The sequence below is a fragment of the Protopterus annectens genome, chromosome 1.part2 (assembly GCF_019279795.1).
Source record: "Protopterus annectens isolate FY-2018-M chromosome 1.part2, PAN1.0, whole genome shotgun sequence".
NCBI classification, from domain to species: Eukaryota; Metazoa; Chordata; order Ceratodontiformes; family Protopteridae; genus Protopterus; species Protopterus annectens.
In genome coordinates, this window is record NC_056727.1 from 827,887,331 (window position 1) to 827,909,102 (window position 21,772).

A 21,772-nucleotide genomic window follows, 5' to 3' on the forward strand; every position below is an offset into this window, starting at 1 on the left:
AGCTACCATATAGGTGGCAATCCACTAAGCATAGAAGAGGTTATCAGGGACCTGGGGACCCAGGTTGACAGTGGCCTTTCTTTTGACACTCACGTTGCTAAAGTGGTTAGAAAGACCTTCTACATTGCCCACCTGATCATGAAGGGATTCACATCCAATTGTTCCCCTGTACTCTTCACTTATCAGACCATTGATCGAGTACAATGCCCCATTCGGGATGTATCTCACCCGACATCTGCAGCAATTGGAGAGACCCCAAAAGTTCCTCACCAAAAGGATAAAGGGACTCCAAAATCTGTCATATGCTGCCAGATTGAAGAAACTCCAGCTCTATTCAGTCGCATACCATCTGCTCAGAGGTGACATGTGCCTGACATACAAGGCCATGTCCAACCCGGAATTAATGGACATGCTCCACCTCAAAAAATCCAAATCCACCAAAACCACTAGAGCAAGCGACTTAAACCTTAGCACGGATATAAATAGGACGTGCTGGAGGGATAGATTTATCACTCAGAGACTCCCTATGCTGTGGAATAAAATCCCGGTCCATGTGAGGCAGAGCACCTCGCTGACTCTGTTCAAGAGAAATCTTGACCTGTGGATGGGAGATCGTAGGTTTACCCCGGGAATCATCTCTGTGTCACTGCTGGACAGAGGCACACCAAACTAATGGGCACAGTATTTTTTCATATAAGGGGTGGCGTAAGCCACAAAAATTTGGGCTAGGCTTATAAATGCCTTAGGGCAGATAGCCTAGTATAAACCTATGAACCTATGTGAAACTGGCAATTTAATGCTCTCATAGCCAGAGTAGCAGAGGTGTATATTTTCTTTCCCCATCTATCTGGGGCTCTGGAATCTCGTTCAGAGGGCACAGGATTTTTAGCCATAGAAGCTTTTGCTCCCTTAGGACCCTGGGATATGGTTTCTGGGTCAGCTATAGGGCTTTTATAAAGGAATTTGTGTGAGTCAGGTACTCTGTAGTATCTGTCTGGTTTGGCTGGAGCAGGAGGTAGAGAGTCTGGATTTAAACTAGACTCCAAGTAGACATCATCCATAATATTTAAAACAGGAGGGATAGCAAGAGGTCTGTGCTGGGATAATAAAAGGAACTCTCGGAGCCTTTTCTTAGAATCTGAGTAATCCTGGCCTTCCCAGTAGAAATGTTCCCTCATGGTATGTAATGTTTCCCCAAAGGAGTAGTCTTCAGGGGGAGATACTGAGGGAATAGAGTCTTCAGCATCAGAATCCTCATAAGGTGGAAAAGTGTAATCCTGTTCCTCAGAAGAGTCTGAGGATAGAGAAACCTGGTCAGAGGATGCATAATCCTCCTCTTGTCTTGGTCTTTTATCAGGAGGGGAATGGGAACCCCTGATAAGGGTAATTAAATCTTCAGCCATCTTAAGCATCTGTTTCTTAGGCATGGGGCCTTGACCTGTAGACTGATGAACAGTTTTCTTAGGCTTAAAGGAGTTTTAAGCTTAGCATTAGATTTAATGGTGAGTGTAGTCGGTCTGAAGACTCCTTCTACAACCAAAAATGTTTCCTCTGCACCGGTGTCTAATTCTGCTCCAGTGTCGGTAGATGGCTGCGTCGGTCTAGTAGACTCCGCTTGGGAGTCGGCAGCTGTCTGGGGTTTCAGCTCTGCGATCGTCAGGGGCTGCTTAGGCACCTCACTGAAAACCGGGGAACCGGCGACAGGCCCAGCTGAGGCCTCGGGGTCTGGCTTATTCCTAGGCTGCCTGTCCTTATCCTTGCATTTTTTATGAATCGCGGTAGTCGGTTGCTCCGACGGCATGATATAATTAAATTTCCTACCAAAATAATGCCGCGTGAAGTCAAAACGGAGTTTGATAATGCGTTTATTAAACCTAGCGCAAAACCGACAACCTGTGACGTCGTGGTCTGGGCCTAGGCAAGGAATACAATAGGAATGAAAGTCCTTATGAGGTATTTGCTTCCCACAAGAAATGCAATTGTTAACTTTTTCTGACATCGTACTGAGGCAAGAAAATGTTCCCCAACGGGGTACTTAGCTTTATTGAAGACTTCGGACTGAAATTCAAAATCAAAAATCTCAGGAGTCGGCCGACCGGCACTTGCGAACTGCTTCTGCTTCGGGCACCGCGCAGCAAGAAAGACTGAAGAAAATGGCGTTGGATGCCTCTTATATACCCCTGGCGCACTGATGTCAGGGAAGAAGCGACAGCAACCGACGCCGGACCAAGACTTTGGAATTCGGGCCGACTGCGGGACCACCTCACGGCAGGATAACCCAAGTGTGATGACTGCAGCAGGGTAACACGATGAACATCATCAACAGTTTTGAGGTAAAAAAAAAAAAAACCACTGACAGTTCCTAAAAGCACAAAATCTTGTCCCTAACACATAAATACTATTCATTGTTTACAAGTTAAAAAAAAAAGATTTTATACACAAAGTTACTACTAGCATTTACTGTAGTGAAAACTCCATGGACTATTAGTCCATAGAAAAGAAGTTTCCTTGCCCAAATAACAATAAATGCACAGAAAACAACAGAATTCTTCAAAAAACATAACAGTGGAAGGTTTTTCCCAGCAGGGAATTATCTACCTAACATTGACAGACTGCTAGATAACAGTCACATCCACAAATCCCGCAGAATGAGCGCACTTCAGTGGCAAGAAAGTTCTGATGCTTCTGGTGAACTACCTACCTTTTGTATGGAGTTCTTCTTGAGCTCCTGGCAGTGGGGCATGTGGAAAGCACCCTCAAGCTTTAAAATGCTGGCTGGTCATTTACTTGGAGAAATATAAACCAAACAGCTTAGGCCACTGCAACAGTGATCTAATGCTGAACATCTGTATGGCAGAACTAGCGAGCTACCTTTCCAGTTTCTGCCATCAGAGTGTGCTGGACCCAGGGAAGATCCTAGAAGGGAAGCACTTTGTCTCATATATCCAGACCCATGACCGTCTGACTTTCAAAACTGTTCCCAGGTTCAGGTCAGCTGGCAGTAAGCTCTAGCCAACTGCTTGAATTGAATGATACCCAAGGGGAACTTGGCTGGTAGCAGGAGGACCACATGGACATTAGGTATATTTGCTAATATACATAAAACATTGAAACTCTTCCTAGCATGCTGGGATTGACATCTGAACTGTGAATGTGTTAGAAAAGAAATGGTGAGCTCAGGTAATGGATGTTTCCATATATATTTTCTGTGATATCACACTGTATCCCAATCTGTTACTGGGATACAGTGTGATACTACACTGCATCCCAGTAACAGATGCATAAACGTTTGAACAAGAAAGTTTCTTTGAAGAAAAGTGTGAAACTTTGACAGCTGCACATCATGAATTCAAAGTCTGAGTCATCAAGAAGGGTTGCCAATATTAGAGCTTCTCTTCTGTTCTTCTAAATGAAAAAGGAGAAAGATGATCCACCACCTGCAGCCTTCTGCCTTGCCTGCTTCTCAAGAACATTGCTAACTGGATCATGTCTACTGTATGAAATAATAGCATCATACTATTTACAAAAACAGAAGGAACCCAAGAGCTGTCAAGCCAAAGATGTAAGAATATCGTCTGCTGACTCCTGCGGTCTTGTTTCTAATGTTTTGAATGGGTACTTAGAGATGATACAATAGAGCAGAAAGCTTAATACATCAGACAAATTCAAAGTTTTTAAAACTGTTTCTGCATGATGTTCTAGTGTAAGTGCATTAGTGTGGTGTCTAATACGTTCCATCATCCCTCAAGTTCTAATGTCTTTCTCCACAGCACAAATACAAAGAATAATCCTAAAGGGAAGCAAATGGGCAGCCAAAATCAATTAATCAAGAAAGAATAGAAAAGTCTGCTATGTTTTGCAGGAATCAAAAGATGAACTTTCAATCTGTTTAGGTACATTTAATCAGTGCAGACAACATGACAAGCTGTAACAAAAATACAAATTTTGACAATCTGTAAAACAAGAAATACTTGTTTCTTACCTCATAATTGCCATTCATGATAAGTTTGGCGAACTTCCTTGACCCTGCAACATTACAGCGCTCTCCAATGTTGATAAAGTTGGTATACGGTCCAATCCTGAAAGGCTCTAAACCTAAAGAACAAAAATAAAAAGAAGAAGAAAAGAACATTCATTTTTTGCAAATTTTCAGTTTACCACTTTTACAGTGGGCCAGATACCATGTCGAAACATTCAAACTTTTGCCATACAATTCCTTCTCCAAAGCTCAATATTCTGAATGTGGCAAGTACTTTAATAATAAAAGTAAACCATATTCAGAGAAAAAAAGAAGTTATGTTCTTACCATGGCATTCCATCTGTGTTGTCCATCTTCATTTCCATTAACTTGTGGGTATTGGTCCCGATTCTCAGAACCGATCAGCTGCTTTTTTAGAGCTTGAGTTTTCTGACTTGAGTTCCTCCCTATACTCACAATGCCCCCCTTCCCCAGCATACCTCAGATCGAGTTTGCCAGAAAGCACATGGCACCTAACCATGTTTAAATTACAACAGTTACACAACTCTATAATTAAGCAACCTCAGGAGCTCAACATTAGGAAAATAAATTGCTTTGAATATCAACCAGCCTTCCTAAAGACTAGGACAGAGGGATGGGGGTTGGGGAAGGTTAATGGAAATGAAGATGGACAACACAGACTGGAATGTTATGGTAAGAACGCGACTTTATCTAATTTTGTTCTCTTCATTCCATTAACCTGTGGGACAGAGTCCCCAGTTACTAAGATCCAGGGTGGTCCATACGGAAGGATATTCTGGAGAACAGCAGAACCGAATGGATATGATGTCCAATTTGTAATGCATAATAAATGTGTGTGTGTGTGGGGGGGGGGGGGTTAGACCAAGTAGCTGCAGCGCAAATATTCTCAATTGAAACTCTAGACCAAAAAGCCTGAGAAGTAGCCACAGACCTTGTGGAGTGGACCTTAACAGGTCCTAGTAAGGGAATATTTTTGGAAGAATAAATAAAAGTAATACAGTCTTTCAACCATTTATCTACTGAGACTTTGGTAATAGATCTACCTCTTTTTTTAACTGAAAAGCATACAAACTGATCAGACTTCCTAAAGGGCTTAGTTCTATGTAAATAAGACTATATCCTAAAGGGCTTAGTTCTATGTAAATAAAACTATCTATGAACATCAAGCAAAGGGAGGGTATATTCACCTTTGTTTTGATAATTGGGAAAAAAGACTGGAAGATTGATGGACTGATTAATGTTCCCTTCCTTAGCCACCTTTAGTAAAAACAAAGAATTAGTGTGCAAGATAACTCTATCCTTGTGAAAAATGAAGTATGAAAATTTAGAAGAAAGGGCTTGAAGTTTAAGATACTTAAAGGAATTTCAAATACACAGTAGCTGCAGGCTCAAAGGGTGGGTGGATAAAAGCTTGCAAAATCATCATTAAATCCCACAGTGGAGTAGGATCTTTCACTGGAGGCCGGAGTAGAAAAATGTCTTTAAGAAACATTTTATAAAGTTAGGAAGAAGCAAGGGATAAGGAATCAAAGCTAAAATAAAAACTGGATTTGGCTGCTGACTGGAAACTAGCTCCATCACCAAAAAGGGAAGCCAAAAAGTCAAGTACAACCACCACTGGTGCTGTAAATTCTATCTGTCTTTGTTCAGCCCACAGAGAAAATCTCTTCCACTTTCTTCTATAAATCTTAGATATCGAAGACCACAATATTTTGAATGGGGGTAGAAAGTCTAGAAATGGAGAAACCATGCAGTTAGCTTCAGGCCCTGTATGTCTGGATGGGGTGAGAGAGCAGATCTGGGACTGGATCCAGCCTTATCAGATGGCAGACCAGATGAGACCAAAGGAAGGTGAACCATGTTTGTTGAGGTCAAAAGGGAGCAATGAGGATTAATTTGCTCTGTAAACTGAAAGCTTTCTGTAGGAACTTGTGAATTAGTGGTATAGGAGGAAAGGCATAGAGAAGACTAGAGGGCCAAGCATGGACAAGAGCATCCCTGGGTGACTGCCCCTGAGGAGGGATCAAGACAAAATTCCTGCTGCACTTGTTGCTAAAAGGAGATTCAAACAGATCACAGCAGGGGAGACCCCATTTGTGGAAAACCATGTCTGCTGTTGACTGATTCAGAGACCACTCATGAGGCATCAGTAATACTCAACTAAGCCAGTCTCCTAATATGATGGACTCCCCCGGAATGTGTATTGCTACCAGAAAGTGGTTAGTAGAAATCGCCCACTGCCAAACCCTCATCGCTTCTCGACATAGGGGGTAAGACCTCGTTCCTCCCTGTTTGCTGATGTACCAAACTACTAACATGTTGTCCGTTTGAACTGCAATAGTCCCTAGAGGTTGAAAGCTGTCAAATTCTTGCAGTGATAAAAGAACCGCTCTCATCTCCAGTACACTGATATGCAACTTGGTCTCCTGGAACATCCACGTACCTTGGACTGTTCGACCCAGATAATGCCACCCCCCCCCCCAGCTGGGAGGAGTCCGTGGTCAACATGGCATTTGGGGATGGAAGAATGAATGGACGATCTTGAGTAACATCTGCGGAGTGAAGCCACCAAAGCAGAGGTTCCTTGCACGCTTGTGACAGGTTTATGGGAACACTGACAGAATTCCTGAGTAGCGACCACTGAACTGCTGAAGTCCATTTCAATATACTCATGTGGAAACAAACCATGGGTAGGAGAATTATTGTGGCCGCCACTGAAACCAATACCCAGAGAACTAAACTGGCTGGAGGCTGAGGTATGGTTAGAATTTGTCTGATATGACTTCCTCGATTTGTTACCCTGTCTGTCATCAGATAAGCACAGAATATCCTTGAAATCTGTGACCTGAACCGGATCCAACTGGGATTTCTGCATGTTGACAGTTATCCCTAGAGCTGGGGCCAGCTGTAGTAAGTAGTCTCTGGCTTGAATGAGTAGATGCCTGGTTGGAGTGGTCAGAAGCCAGTTGTCCAGATACCAAAAAATCTGGTAACCCTGCAGTCTGAGATGCGCTGTCACCACTGCCAAGCATTTGGTGAACACCATGGGGGAGATCTGAACTGGTAATGACTGGCTCCCTGCCTGAAATGTAGTAACTGCCTGGAACGTCTCTCTGTTTTTATATGGTAGTATGCGTCCTTCATGTCCACAGAGAACATCCATTCATCTGCATTCAAGACAGGCAGGATGGAATGGATTGTGACCATCCTGAACTTTGTGTGCTTTACTGATTTGTTCAGAGAGGTCAGATTCAGAATAGGTCTCAGGTCCGCTGTTTTTAAGAGTAGTAAAAAGAATCTGGAGTAAATGTCCGATCCGACTTGATCGGGGGCGACCTCTTGGATGACTCTTTTTGCAAAAGCTTTTCTATTTCGTGGGTCACGTCCTCCCTCTGATTGGGTGGAACAATGAGGAGGAAACATTTTTTTTTTTTGGGGGGGGGGGGGATTTCCAGAAAAGGGAATGAAGTATGCTCTGGATATGATCCTTAGCACCCATCTGTCGCTTGTGAAGTCCTCCCAGGCTTCTAGAGGACAGTCAGGAAACTGTTCAGAATCGCTGGAAGGGCTTGTCCAGAGAAGTTTCCCATGACCCCTGATTTTGTGGACCCCCTTGGCCACTTGGGAGGCAGCTTCCATTTTGATTATTCCCCCTCTGCCTTGGGGTGAAAATTCTCCCCGAATGTCCTGAAAAGGACCCTGCAACTTTCGAAACCACATTTTCTTACTCCCACGCTGGTTCCTGGAGAAGGTCTTTTGTGGGGTAGAGAAAAATATTCTGATGACAAACAAGGTCTTTCTGTCCTTTTCACTCTGGAAGGGAGTCTCACAAACAGTTGATCCAACAAGGTAGAGCTGTCAAAGGGAGCATTAATAAAGACTTGTTTGAAAGGCTCTGCAAAATCGAATAGCCTCATCTAGCCATGATGCCTTATGGCAATGCCCGAACCAGCAGCCCTTGAGGTACCCCTGTAGTCTGGGGAAATCAACCTCATGGACACATTGCCTAGAGACTGTAGGGTGGCCAGTCTGGAGGAAAATGTTTTCTGATCCTCAGCAGACATGGATCCTGGGGTTGAGCTAGAAAGTTAATTTACTAAGTCCCTTTGTAGCCTCGTAAGGTGAGACTAATAATTTAATGCCCTCAAGGTGAATGTGGAAGAGGCGTAAACTATTTTGCCAAGTCTGTCCAATGCCCAGGATTCTCTATTCAGGGGATGGACAGAGGAGCTCTCCTGGGAAAAGCTCCCTCTTGATGGCTGCCGCCACAACCATGGCATCTACAGGGATACCCTTGGTCCAAAACAGCTTATCTATGGGAACACTGAGAATCTTTTCCACTCATTTCGGGACTGGCTCTACTGTGTCTGGTTCCTTCCAAGCCCTGGACAACACGAGCTGGATCAGGTCAGCCAGGAGGGGCACACCCAGGCAGTAGATGAGCCGGACCTGAAAGCCTCCCACAACACCTATTACTCTGGGGAAGGGTTCTGGGCTGACCAACCATGCCTCTGGCACAAGATTTCTAAAATGTCTCCAAAGGAGACCTTGTCAGGTAGTGACTTTGGGGAACCTTCTCCTTCATTGAAATCTGTGTCCATGGTAACTGATTCCATGGGGGAATCAATGTGTCGCCTTTTACACAGCCTCTTCTGAGGGACCACCTCGGTGGGACACTCCTGGAGGTACTGGAAGATGCCTGGGGTACTACAATGGGGAGAGAGTGCAGGCTTTTGGGGACCAGCTGTCCACAAGGCAGAGTGGAGGCCTCGAGCACCAGACCAGAATGGATGGGGGGAGGTACCATGGCAGAGAGTGCCGAGGGTCTCCCAGGATGGGACAGATCCCTCTTGACCACTTCAAAAGCCGAAGGGCTCCAAGCCACCAAGAGCTGTCCCACCGGAGCCAAAGCCACTGGAACAGACACCTCACAGAGAGCTTGAGCTTCCTGCTCTGAAGGCGGAGTCAAAGCTGAGCTATCAAAAGCCGAGGCTCCTAGAGGAAGCGAAGGCTGCAAATGCTTCAGAGTCAATGTCATCCACCATGAATTGGCCTCGACGTTACTGTTCTGAGACAAACTCAGAACTAAAGCCATTGGAGCTGAGCAGGTTGGGGAAACCATCGGAGGAAAAGAGGAGATCTCTATCGGCCCCGACACCTCGGCATAGGAGACCAATGACACAGAAGACTCCGAAACCGAGGGACGGTGAGGAATTGCCTCATCATTCTGCTGACATAAGTTCATAGGTTCATAGGTTAGTACTAAGCTAACTGCCCTTGTGAGCCATTTTTAAGCCTAGCCAATTATCCCTTGTGAGACTCAAACCCTGCACCTTGTGTTTGTAAGGCAAACACCTCAACCATTAGGCCACCTTCCCAACCCAACATCCTTGCAGGAAAGGCTTTGGGAAGACCTGGAAAATGCTGATGACGGGGGTCTTGAGGATCTCATGGGAGATCGGGACCGAGATCTTAGAAACTGTACTGTTGGAGCATGGCAGGGCACCGACACAGTAGGAGCAGATGGCAAGTCACTCAGCCCAGGGACCAGGGTGGAGGAGAACAGGTCTGAACCGAGCTCGGTGTTGACTGGGTCAGTTCTGACAACGTCAGAGCCTTTTTGGGTGGCTCTGAGGACAAACACACAGAGGAGCACTTCCTGCTTTCCTGGGTGTCGTTAGGCCTACTAGGAGGGGGTTGAACCCCTGAAGTTGACTGTATCCCCGTAATGTGGAAGAAGGCAGCAAACCTTTAAGGACCAGCTTACTCCTCCTGTCCACCAGAGCCCGGGGGTGGAAGGCCTGACAAATAATGCAAGGGGCCCCAAGATGAGTAGGCCCCAAGGAATAAACACACTCCCTGTGGGTATCAGACAAGGGAATCTTCCTCCCACAGGAAGTGCATTTTTTAGATCCTTGAGGTTTCTCTGACATCCTTACAACAGAAAAATAAAGAAAGAAAACTTTTTTTTTTTGGAAAAAGAGAGAGAGAGAGAGAGGACTAACCACAGAGAAAGCCAGCTAACAGTAACAAGACTCAAGTTTAAGCTAAGGAAAGTGACTATAGCAAGGACAATTATAGGTCTTGAACAGCACTGGAAGAATATAAGAGAAAAAGAGAAAAGAAAAACTCTCACAAAACCCCAATAACTTGACTTTTCCCGGAGGAAGCTCCAGAGCCAGGCGAACTCGATGCTGAGCAAAGAGCGGCAAACAAGATCTGAGGTACGTTGGGGGAGCAGGGCATTAGGGGTATAGGGAGGAGCTCAAGTGTGGAAGCTCAAGCTGTAAAAAAGCAGCCGATCGGTTCCAAGGATCGGAACCAATACCCACAGGCTAATGAATTGAACAGGACAACTTCAGATCTTAAATATTTCTACATAGGAACTTATTCTAACTACAAACCTGAAGGCATACGAGTAAGCTGGACATAATTCATTCAAACATTTGTCACCAGGTGGTGTACACTCAGAAAAGGGAAGTACCCAGTACCATTTTTGATAGGTGATTATTGTCAAGAGTCCACTGACCAAAGCAAACAAGGAGCATTGTAAATACTAGCTCGTATTAGTTTTCATAGAGAGAAGGTGAAATGGTTCCTGAATTCCTTCACAGATTAGCGCACTACGTAGCAGTTTATTTTCAAGAAGATAATCTGTTTTGTGTGTGTGCTTCCCTCCCAACACCTTGCCTGATGGTTACTCTACGTTTGCTCATCTGGCCCACTTGTTCCTGTAGAGAAGGAGCTGGGTATTCCCATGTAGACAAAAGTCCAACAGCTGATTCATTCCTGCCCATGACCCCCAATAGCCCTTCATTTCAAGCAAAAGTCAAGTGGTATTGGAGCCATCCAGCTTGCTAGTCCTGCGGATTGACCCACCCTCTTTACATGGAAGCACCTCCTCCATCCTCCAAGCCCACAATCGCCAACATCTGAGGGGGGTTGTGCCTCCACACACTATTTTCCTCTTCAGCTAATTAGTGTGAAATCACTACGGCAGTGTGAGCTGAGCCAGCTCGGAACCCTACTGGATGAACCCTTAGTGCTCCTACAAGGTGTCAACCATGGCATATGCCATAGAAGACCCTCACTCCCCAGGATGATCATTAAATAGCAAAGTAAGCCATGAGATTCTCTATTATACTGCATCTTCAGGTGGCCAGCCTGACATATTGGCATTTGTGGAAGTGCCTCACATGACTACTTCCCATCTAGTACAGACAATGACAGTGTAGGGCTTGGTTATGATATGGTGGATACATAAACCCTTAGATGACTTACCAGATTTAGGCAATGAATATAAATATTTCCAAGACAAAAACAAGAGCTGAGATCCAAACTGTGTAAAGCAACAGAAAACAGCTGTCAGACTTATAATGCTATATATGTTCACTTATTACAGCAAGTGATTTCACGACATAAGCTGTCAAAAGGCATGCATATCCCCTTACATGGGAGCTTCAGAGAAAAAATGCCAAACTGGAAAGGAAGGAAGGATAATTTTAAATGTAGCCTTACAAAGGAGGATCCTCCTTTTTACATTTTAAAATATCACAATGTAACTGTAATTCCTATCGTGAGGATTATCTCATTTCACACTACACAAAAGTCACAATCTGCTCAGTACAGTTTACAGAGCTACCTCTGTAAAATATTTAAACTTAAATCATTCATGAAATACACAACAGTACATTGCCTGCTGATTTGTACAGGTTATTTCTTCTAATCGGTTATGACATTCCTTATAATCTCAATTCGTATTGTGTAAAATATAGAACAGGTTCACTAGTTTTACAGTTCTACCTCTGTAGAATGGTTTAAACTGGAAACAATCCTGAAATACTCAAATGTACCCTTAATCCCACCTAAAACTGGTGATTTTTGGAGACATGGTGGCGAGTTACACTTAATAAATAATGACAATAATTAGAGTTACTGACTTCTTTACTTTAGAAAATGTATATTAATTTGCATTTTCTTATTCTGTTAACATCTCAAGTTAACAGCAATGACATTTTCAAAAGTGTCCCTGATTGTCCCTGAATCTGTTGAGATTTGTCCCTATTTAGTTGTGAGCTATGAGTGCACATTGAGGTAATTCACATACTAGTTTTATGATGGTAAGAGGATTTTTTTATAAAATATAAAAGTGTCGGGTCTTACATCCTGAATGTATTTACAGAAATGAATGGTGTGCTGAAAAGGGTCATGTTTCACTGATAGCTACGATGTCAGGGAAGTGGTTTGTAAGGAAGGTGTTTACTGGTCAAGTTTATATGAGCTGATTTGGGCATTAATTCATGCACAGGAGAGGGCAGAGGAGGGGTGAAAAGTTCTGGGTGTTGAGTGCTGGGAGGGACCTGAATTAGATTTAATGCTGACTCTGAACAGGAGTATGAGCAAGATGAGAGTGAATGTAAATATTTATTATACAATGCACAAAACTAAAAGCATACCAAAGCCATGTAACTTTTTACATGTTAACAAATTATGCATGCAAAAATACTGAATCGTTTGTGCATTTCTACTTACCAGAGAGGAGCATGTAGCCATTAAAGACACAAGAAGGTAGAACTCTGGGTTTGCAGCCCTTTACACTTTCTGCAATCTCCCTGTTCAAAAAAAGGTCAGACTTCTTTCAGTGCATCATCTAGCATTTATATAATCTTCATAATACTTTACTCCAGTCTCCTAGCAATGCAGAAACCTATCAATATGTGACACTACAGTGACAATACCTGGATTACTACAAACCTAATAAACTGTTTAACACTCATAGTAATTTCTTACTAGCTTTGAGAAGCTACTTAAATTGTGTAACGTAAACCATACTGGAAAAAATGTCATGGTAAAAGGCTGCATACTAGCCTAAACCAACACGCAAACCCTAAATGCTCTTCAGCCATATTTCTCCATACAAATGAATGATACAAACGCAACCACAAAATAGTTTTCCCTTATTAAATAACCATTACAAATTCTAGAGGAAAGTATAATTAATCAACAGTTTAACTTTTAGCAAAACTTTGAGATGACCATTACTAGTATTTATTTTCATGAACAGGAAAAGGCCAACATACATCAAGCTGTAACTTTTACCACAAATTTTCATCAGCAGTACCCCACTAAGAACAATCACTTCTAGTTTATAGAATGAAAATGAAACATAACCTTTCCTTAACTTACACTTGAAAACATAATATTTACTACTGGCAGGCAATTAGCCAGCCAGCAAGAGAGGAGTTTTACTACTGACTATACTACTGGCAAATGGGGTTTAAGCAGTAATCCCTGGTCAGGAGACATAGCTGTTGAATGGATGGCAGAGAAATAAATAACTAATGACCAAATCTCCAATCCTGGGTGAATGGTGTGGTTTGCTGCTGCTGTTGCTGCAGCTGGACAGAGATCAGGTGATGTGAACAGACCAGGCTACCTGAGTGTCTACACTGTTTTCAGCATGTATGGAAAACGCGGCTTACAAAGAGCTGTATCTCCACATCTATCAGGGCAATTATGTGACATTACTTGATTTATGGATTACTGCTTAAATATGCTTTGTTACTTATATTAAGTAGTCTCTATATTTTTCCATTAGTAAAGGAGGGGGGGTGGTACTTCCTTTAATGTCCTTCACTCCTTCTGAATTTCAAAAACAGAGAAGAAAGAATGAGGAGATTCCAACTCCATTTATTAACAGAACAAGTGATACAATAAGTGGCCATACATAAGCTTCTCCTCAGACAGCAAGAGGTGACTCTGAAATTGGTCCGGGATTGGCAATGTTTTACTATACCTATGCTCCCCTTATCTTTCATCAGATTTTTCTTTTCAAGAAGACAGGGTGTGCCAACTCAACATCGCTGATGTCTTCACTTAAATTTCCTAGAACGAGTCAGGAATATGTACAGAAAACACTGTCCTGTTTTCTGTGTAACTACCCAAACTCACCATTTTGAAAACTGCTCTATTTTAGTTTCTTTAAGTTACACTGTGCATTTTGTTTCTGGTTGTGTAAATGTATAAAACTGACGGCCATTCCAAGATGGTGGTCATCTGAGAAGTACCCTCTCCACGTAGCTCTCAACTTCATATAGTAAATTTCTGCATTAGCCAACAAATCGGCAGCTACAAACAGCAAAAGGAGAAAAAAACTACAAGGAACCTGGTTTTAAATCAACAGCCCTCAAAAATGATTGTTTAACATCAGTTTAAGCCTGTTTTCCTACTTAAAAGGAATTCAGCATGAGTCTACACATGTACAATAGAGGCCTGAAGGCTTCAGCACCTCAACAGCAGACAGCAACCACGAGGGAAACAAGTAATCTAAGCCGCGGTAAAGAAGCAGAAGACATGGGTACTCAAACCTCCAAAACCAAGCTATCAGCAATAGCCTCCCCAGAAAAAGAGGTTTCACCTAAAAGGCAAAAAACATCTAAAGCACAACAAGAACTAAATAAAGATTGCTCTAAACAGAAGGCTGAAAATTCCATTAGCATGGAGGACCTGAAGAGTGCCCTTTTACCTTTACAATCCGCTGTCCAAGGCTTCGGAATGGCTCTGTACATTTGGTGGCACTTTAAAACAAACTGCTTATTGAATGGATTCTGTTGAAGGGAGAATCAAGTCCAATGAAATGGAGTTAGAACTACTAAAAACAGAAGTGAAGACTAAAGATAAGGCCCTTGCAGACACACATGCAAAATGAATAGACTTAGAAGCGAGGAGCAGAAGAAATAATCTGATCATAAAAGGATTACCGGAAAAGTATGAGCAAAATCAACTGATGCCAACACTAAAGCAAATTCATTAATGCACACAAGAGAGTCTCCATCTGATTACATTATTGAAAGAACACATGAGCGTTATATAAAAGTCAATCCAATTCAAGCCCTAGAGCAATCTATGTGAAGCTCCTCAACTATTCAAGATGTTCAAGATATTTTATCCGCCTACAAAAAAACGTAAGCACTTTAACTGGAATACATATCCTATTTCCATTTCCCAAGATCTCCCTACAGAAATAAAGGAAAGGCACCTCAAACTATATCCATACTGTGCAGACCTAATTAAAAGGAAGATTAAATTTTAAATGTGATTCCCTAATACACTCTGCTTTTTTCAGAATGATATAAAATACATAATGGCCTCGCCAAAGGAAGCTAACTCGATCTTTCAAAAATGCTTTGGAAAACTACCTGAGGCTTTGTAATAAATAATTACTGCTTCACTTAGTTTTCTTTTTTCTCTTTCACCAGAGCCATTGCTCTCATTTTCTGGACCCGTCCTTCTGACCTAGACTCCATTAATCACCAACTGTCACATCGCTTTTTAATTTCTAATAAAAGAAAAGAGTTGCGCTCAATCCTAGACACCAGGTACGATTTTACTTGGTGTGAGGTTGGCAGGGGACCCTTAAGTGGTGGCAAACAACGTCCCTATTAGCTAATGCACACCAAGAAAGTATGAACGCTTCCTGCACGTTCAGCCTGACTCGTACTGGCTCAAGATTGTTTCCTCCAAAATGAGAAGTTACGTACCTACCATAACGTTCCATGTTAGTTGTCTTCTCTCGCCTTCTTTCTTGCTGGATGGGTTCGGAGCTGATCCTCGGCTCCGACTCGGCCACTTACTAAAGCTCGAGAGCTAATTTTACCGGTTCGAGGCAACCCTATATCCCATGATGCAAGGCGATAACTACCCAGATCTTGTTTGGTAGCTAAGGAAAAATTATGCAATATATTCCTCCAACTGGAGAGGAGGAGGAAGGGGCAAATAATCCCTCGAAAAAGACCAATCTGATCTAGTGACACTAGTAAGCTAATTAGCTGGAAAAATTGGATCAGGACTCTTCAAGGAAGAGGAACAATCTTCTCGGTCTGACCAGGCTAGGGGGATGGTGGGGGACAAGAAAGAAGGCGAGAAGACAACTAACATGGAACGTTATGGTAGGTACATAACTTCTCAATGTTAAGTTGTCAATCTCGCCTTCATTCTTGCTGGATGGGACCGCGTCCCTAGCACCTTTATCCTGGGTGGCTCAGTGGAACAGACTCTTGAGAACGGTGGAACCAAAATTTGCTCTGTTTCTGGAGGCCAAGTCCAATTTGTAATGCGAAACAAAGGTATGAGGAGAGGCCCATATGGCTGCTGCACAAATAGTGTCTATTGGAAGTCTAGCCTGAAAAGCTGTAGCTGTAGCTAGTGCTCTCGTTGAATGGGCTTTTGGCCTAGAAGTCAACTCTTTACCTCTGAGTTGATAAATGCATGTAATCACAGAATACAGCCACCTAGATAGGGTTACCTTGGATACCGGAAGGCCTTTCCTGTTCTCTGCATAGGATAAAAACAGTTGATCAGATTTCCTAAATTGTTTGGTTCTGTCCAAATAATATCTGAGTTGGCGGTGAACGTCGAGATAATGTAGTTTTTGCTCCACTCTATTAGAATAATTTGGGAAAAAAAACCTGGAAGATCAATAGATTGATTTAAGTTCGTCTGCGATGCCACTTTGGGTAAGAAAGACGGATTAGTCCTTAGAGAAACTCTGTCTTTGTGTAAAATTAAGTAGGGAGGACGAATGCAGAGGGCATGAAGCTCAGATACTCTCCTGGCAGAAGTAATGGCGACCAGGAAGAGTGTCTTCCAAGAAAGAAATTTCAATGAACAGGTAGCCGCAGGTTCAAAGGGGGAAAGAATCAAGGATGTTAAGATTAAATTTAGATCCCACTGTAGTGGGGGGTCTCTAATCGGAGGCTTAAGTAAAAATACACCTCTAAGGAATGCCTTGCAAAGTTTATGGGACATGATGTTGTGGTCCGACAAGCCGATATGAAAATTTGAAATGGCTGCCAACTGAACTTTTACTGTGGAAGAAGAAGATCCTGAGTGAAATATTTCGGCTAGGAAGTCCAAGATCGAATGAATCGGAGCAGTAAAGGGATCTATGTTCCTAGCTTTTGCCCAGAAGGAAAAACGTTGCCATTTACTAGTGTAAATCCTTCTGGTGGAAGATTTAAGGGAAGCTACTATGATATCCCGGACGGGATTAGAAATCATAGGAAGCCTGACTAGGGACGGAAGTGGAGCAACCAAGCAGTGAGGTTGAGAGAAGGTATGGACTGGTGCAGCTGCCCCGACTGGTGGGTCAGAAGATCTGGAACCGGGTCCAGATGCCATGGCTGTACCAAAAGATAATGATGCAGGAATGGAAACCATATCTGTCGAGGCCAATAAGGGGCAATGAGAATCATCTTGGCTCTCAAGGTGGTTGCTTTCTGAATTACTTGTGGTATTAGAGGAAAAGGAGGAAAGGCATAGAGAAGTCCCCGGGGCCAATCTTGGATTAGAGCGACTCTGGGGGGATGGCCTGGAAGGGGGAAGAGGGAGAAGAAATCGGGGCATTTGCTGTTTTGAGGCGTAGCAAAAAGATCGCAGCAAGGAAGGCCCCACTTCTGAAAAATCTCTTCCGTCACAGATTGTTTGAGAGACCACTCGTGAGGCATGAGAATAGCTCTGCTCAACCTGTCCGCTATGATGTTGGACTTCCCGGGGATATGCGTTGCTATCAGAAACCGCTGAGAAGAGATTGCCCACTGCCAAAGTCTGAGTGCCTCTCGACACAGGGGATAGGACTTGGTTCCGCCCTGCTTGTTGATATACCACACTACGGACATATTGTCCGTTTGGACTGCAATAGTCCCCAGGGGAAGAGAGTCGTGGAGGGCTTGCAACGTTAAAAGTACTGCTCTCATCTCCAGGACATTTATATGCAGGTGGCATTCGAAAGGTTGCCAAGTGCCATGGACCATCCTGCCCTGATAATGCCCCCCCACCCGATCAGGGAGGCGTCCGATGTAACCGTGGCGACCGGGACGGGAGGAACAAAGGGTCTGCCCTGATGGACTTGAGGGGACAATATCCACCAGGTCAGATGCCTTTTGCAAATTGGAGTTATCATGATCCTGTGATGCATGGGAAGTCGTTGAAAGGACCATTGGGCGAACAGCATCCACTGTAGGAGACGCATGTAAAAGCGGGCAAGGGGAAGAAGTGTTATGGCGGCCGCCATAAGACCCAATACTTTCAGGGCAAACCTGGCCTGAATTTTGCCGCTCTGGAGAAGCACATGGATGTGGTTTTGAATATTCAAGATCCTTTGATCTGTTAACTTTGCTGAAAGTTGTACAGTGTCCAAACTGGCGCCTATAAAGGTAATAGATTGACAAGGCAGATTTTTCGAAATTTATAGAGATCCCTAGCCCTCTGCAAATGTGAATGTTGTAATCTCTGGCTTGGAGAAGTTGATGCCTGGTGGTGGCAGTGAGGAGCCAGTCGTCTTGATATGGAAACACCTGGAATCCTTGACGTCTCAGGTGAGCCGTAAACGCTGCCATACATTTGGTGAACACTCTGGGGGCTGTAGTGAGTCTAAATGGCAGGGCTCTGAATTGGAAGTGACTGGCCCCCAGCCGAAAGCGGAGAAACCTTCTGGAGCGCCTGTGAATTTTGATGTGATAGTACACATCCTGAAGGTCCACCGAGCACATCCAATTGTCCTTGCCCAGAAAGGGTAGAATGGACTGAAGCGTGACCATCCGGAATCTTGTTTTCTTTACAAACTTGTTTAGTTTGCTGAGATCTGATATTGGTCTCCAGTCCCCTGTCTTTTTTGGTACTAAAAAGAACCTTGAGTAGATTCCGGATCCTGTTTGGTCTGCTGGGACTGGCTGGATGGCTCTTTTTGCTAGCAGTTTTGATATCTCTGGTACTGCTAGTTCCCTTAGACCGGGTGGAATGTCTGGAAGGGTTCCCTTTTGCTGAATTGGGGTTTGGATAAAGGGAATTTTGTAACCCTCGGATATGATCGACTGTACCCATTTGTCTTGAGAAAGGGAAAGCCAGGCTTTTGGGTACAGCGATAATCTTCCCCCGACTGCCTCCGAAGGTGGACAATCGGGCAACATCTCAGGGATGCTGGAAGGGTTTGTCAGAGAGAGGCTCCCTGCTACCCTGATTCTGCGGACCCCCTCTGACCCTAGGGCGGCGTCTGTTGTTGTTACCCCCTCTGCCTCTGGGGGTAAGCTGACCTCGTGCGTCAGGCATGACTCCTTGAGATTTGCGGAACCACATTTTCCCTCCCTTCTGACCTTTTGGGTAAGGTCTTGAAGGGGTGGAGAAACGGACTCCTACGGCAGAAAGAGTCTTGCCATCTTGTTCGCATCTAGTCAAGGTGTCTTTCACTTGAGGTCCGAACAAGGTCGAACCATCAAAAGGAGAGTTTGTGAAGGACACCTTGAAGGGGTCTGCAAAATTACAAAGCCGCATCCAGGAGTGACGCCTTAAAGCCACTCCTGTGCCTGCAGCCCTACTCGCTCCATCGGCTGCATATGAAATGAGCCGCATGGAGGAGTTAACAATAGAGTTTAGGGTTCCTAGCTGTGAGTTAATTTTATCCTGGGACCCAGCAGCTGACGGATCCTGTAAAACTTCTCCCAACTCTTTAAGAATATCTCTTTGAAGGCGGGTGAAGTGACACAAGTAGTTCAGCGACCGCATGGCAAAGGTCGCTGAAGAATATATCCGCTTGCCGTACCTATCCATAGTCCTGGAATCCTTGTTAGGAGGATGGACAGGTACTGAAGGATCTGCTAGTTCCTTCTTGGTGGCTGCAGCCACCACCATGGCATCAACTGGGACACCTTTTGTTAAAAATTGCCTATCAGGTGGGGCCGTAATGAATTTAGAAGGCCTCCGAGGAGTGAGTTCCACCGAATCTGGAGCCATCCACGCCTTCCGAGCCACCACATCCACAAGAGGGTCGAAAGGCAGAGACACCCAGGAGGTGGAGGGTTGAGAACCGAACGCCTCCAGGTATACCGAGTCGTCCTCGGAAGGATTAAGGGAAGGCCAGTTCCCCCTCTGCTTAAGGAGTTCAAGGATGTCTGAGAAAGAGACATCCTCAGAGGGGGACCCTGGGGAACCCTCCGACTCATCCAAGTCAGTATCGGATGTAATAGACTCGGGGGAGTCTAGATGTTTCCTCTTACATGTCCTCTTACGCGGAGGCTCACCTGACGGGTCAGAAGAAGCCTCGGAAGAGGAAGATATTCCCAGTGGGGAAACCTGAGGTGTTGGATCTCTGGGTCCGGGAGCAAGAGAGTGGGAAGAGACGTCAGCAGGCACTGTAATGGTAGGAGCTGATGGAACTGACCGTTGACTACGCCCTGGGGCTAGTACACTCCTCATCACCTCGAAGGCTCCTCCATCAGAGAGGCCAGAAGGCTCCCGCTCCGAAGAGATAGGAACCCCAGGCCGCACCGACAGGGACGGCTCCGAGGCTGATGTCGGGGCTGAGCTCACCAGCGCCGAAGCTCCGAGAGGGAGAACGGGGTCGGACAAGGGTCTGATGCCACTCGCCCCCTCTGAGCCGACGAGAGAGACCAGACACCCGGATCCCTCCAACGAAGGCATCAAGGAGGAGATCGGAGCAGAGGATGACGAAGCCGAATGGGGAGGTATCGGCTCCGAAGCCACAACAGTCATGGCTCCGAGGAGCTCCGGCTCCGAGCTCTGTAGGAGAGTCGAAGGAGGAATGTTAGGTGGATGTGTAATAGCTACCATCTGATGAGGCGGGCTATGGAGCATTTGGGCCAATGCCTGAGACTTTAATAGCCTACTCACCACTCTCTCAAGGTCATGGTCAGACAGCCTAGACAACCGAGAAGACCGGCTCCGATGGCTCCGCTCCAAGAGCAGGGGTGATCTCGGAGCCAAATGGATAGACTCCAACGAAGGGGATCTTGATCTCATTCTGGAGGCGGTTGGAGCCGAAGGAGCCGAGGATACATCGGCTCCAGTCGGAGCCGACAGTGAGTGCATAGATTTAGCGGTATCGGCGCTGGGTGGAGCCGATACTGTAAGCTGTAACACAGAAGGATCGGCTCCGGCTGGAGCCGATCCTGTCACAGAAGGCGAACCAGTAGCCGATGGCTTGGGACTTGGAGCCAAAGGCTTTGCTGGTTTCGAAGGCTTTCCCGGAGCAGACTTAGTCGGGGAGCTCTCAGGCTTTAATAAGCCCCACAGTATTAGTTTATTTCTGCACTCCTGCAGGACTCTTGGGCTGAAGGCGTGGCAGACAGAACAAGAGTCCTGCAGGTGCAGAGGTCCCAGGCAGTAAACACAAGAAGTGTGACTATCAGAGACATTTTCTGACAGCATGAGTCACACTTCTTGAAGCCTGAGACCTTTGTGTCCTTCGACATAAAGGTGTCGAGGGAGCACCAAGTACCAAAAACACACACACACACACAAAAAACACCCAATCCAAATAAAAAATAAAACAGGGATACAAACACACCCAAACAACACACAGAATCCCTGACAAAAAATTAGGAAAGGGGGAGGCTTAAGGCCTAACTTAGGGGAGGGATAAATAACTGTGGATAAGGGGAACCAGTAACGGGAGATAGGGTTAAAAATCTAACCGTTAACAGTTAAGACAATAACAGTAGTGGACTAAAACGAAAGGGAGTGACTAAAAGTCTGAAAAATTGAAAACTTACCAGGAGCCGGTAAAAATGCACCTTGCAAGCGAAAGCGGCAAACGAGATCTGGGTAGTTATCGCCTTGCATCATGGGATATAGGGTTGCCTCGAGCCAGTAAAATTAGCTCTCGAGCTTTAGTAAGTGGCTGAGTCGGAGCCGAGGATCGGCTCCGAACCCATCCAGCAAGAATGAAGGCGAGATTGACAACTTAACATTTCCCTTTCT

General features: G+C 44.7%; 1 protein-coding gene across 2 annotated transcripts in view; it reads right to left on the reverse strand.

The window, feature by feature from the left end:
* MTR (5-methyltetrahydrofolate-homocysteine methyltransferase) overlaps window positions 1-21,772 on the reverse strand; it is a 1,755,520-nt gene that overhangs the window by 917,427 nt on the left and 816,321 nt on the right. For both annotated transcript variants that reach the window (XM_044059073.1, XM_044059064.1), the window contains exons 12-13: window positions 12,533-12,612; window positions 3,983-4,095 (exon numbers count right to left, since the gene is read on the reverse strand). In XM_044059073.1, the coding sequence (XP_043915008.1) occupies window positions 3,983-4,095; window positions 12,533-12,612 (193 nt within the window). The remainder of the gene's footprint in view (window positions 1-3,982; window positions 4,096-12,532; window positions 12,613-21,772) is intronic.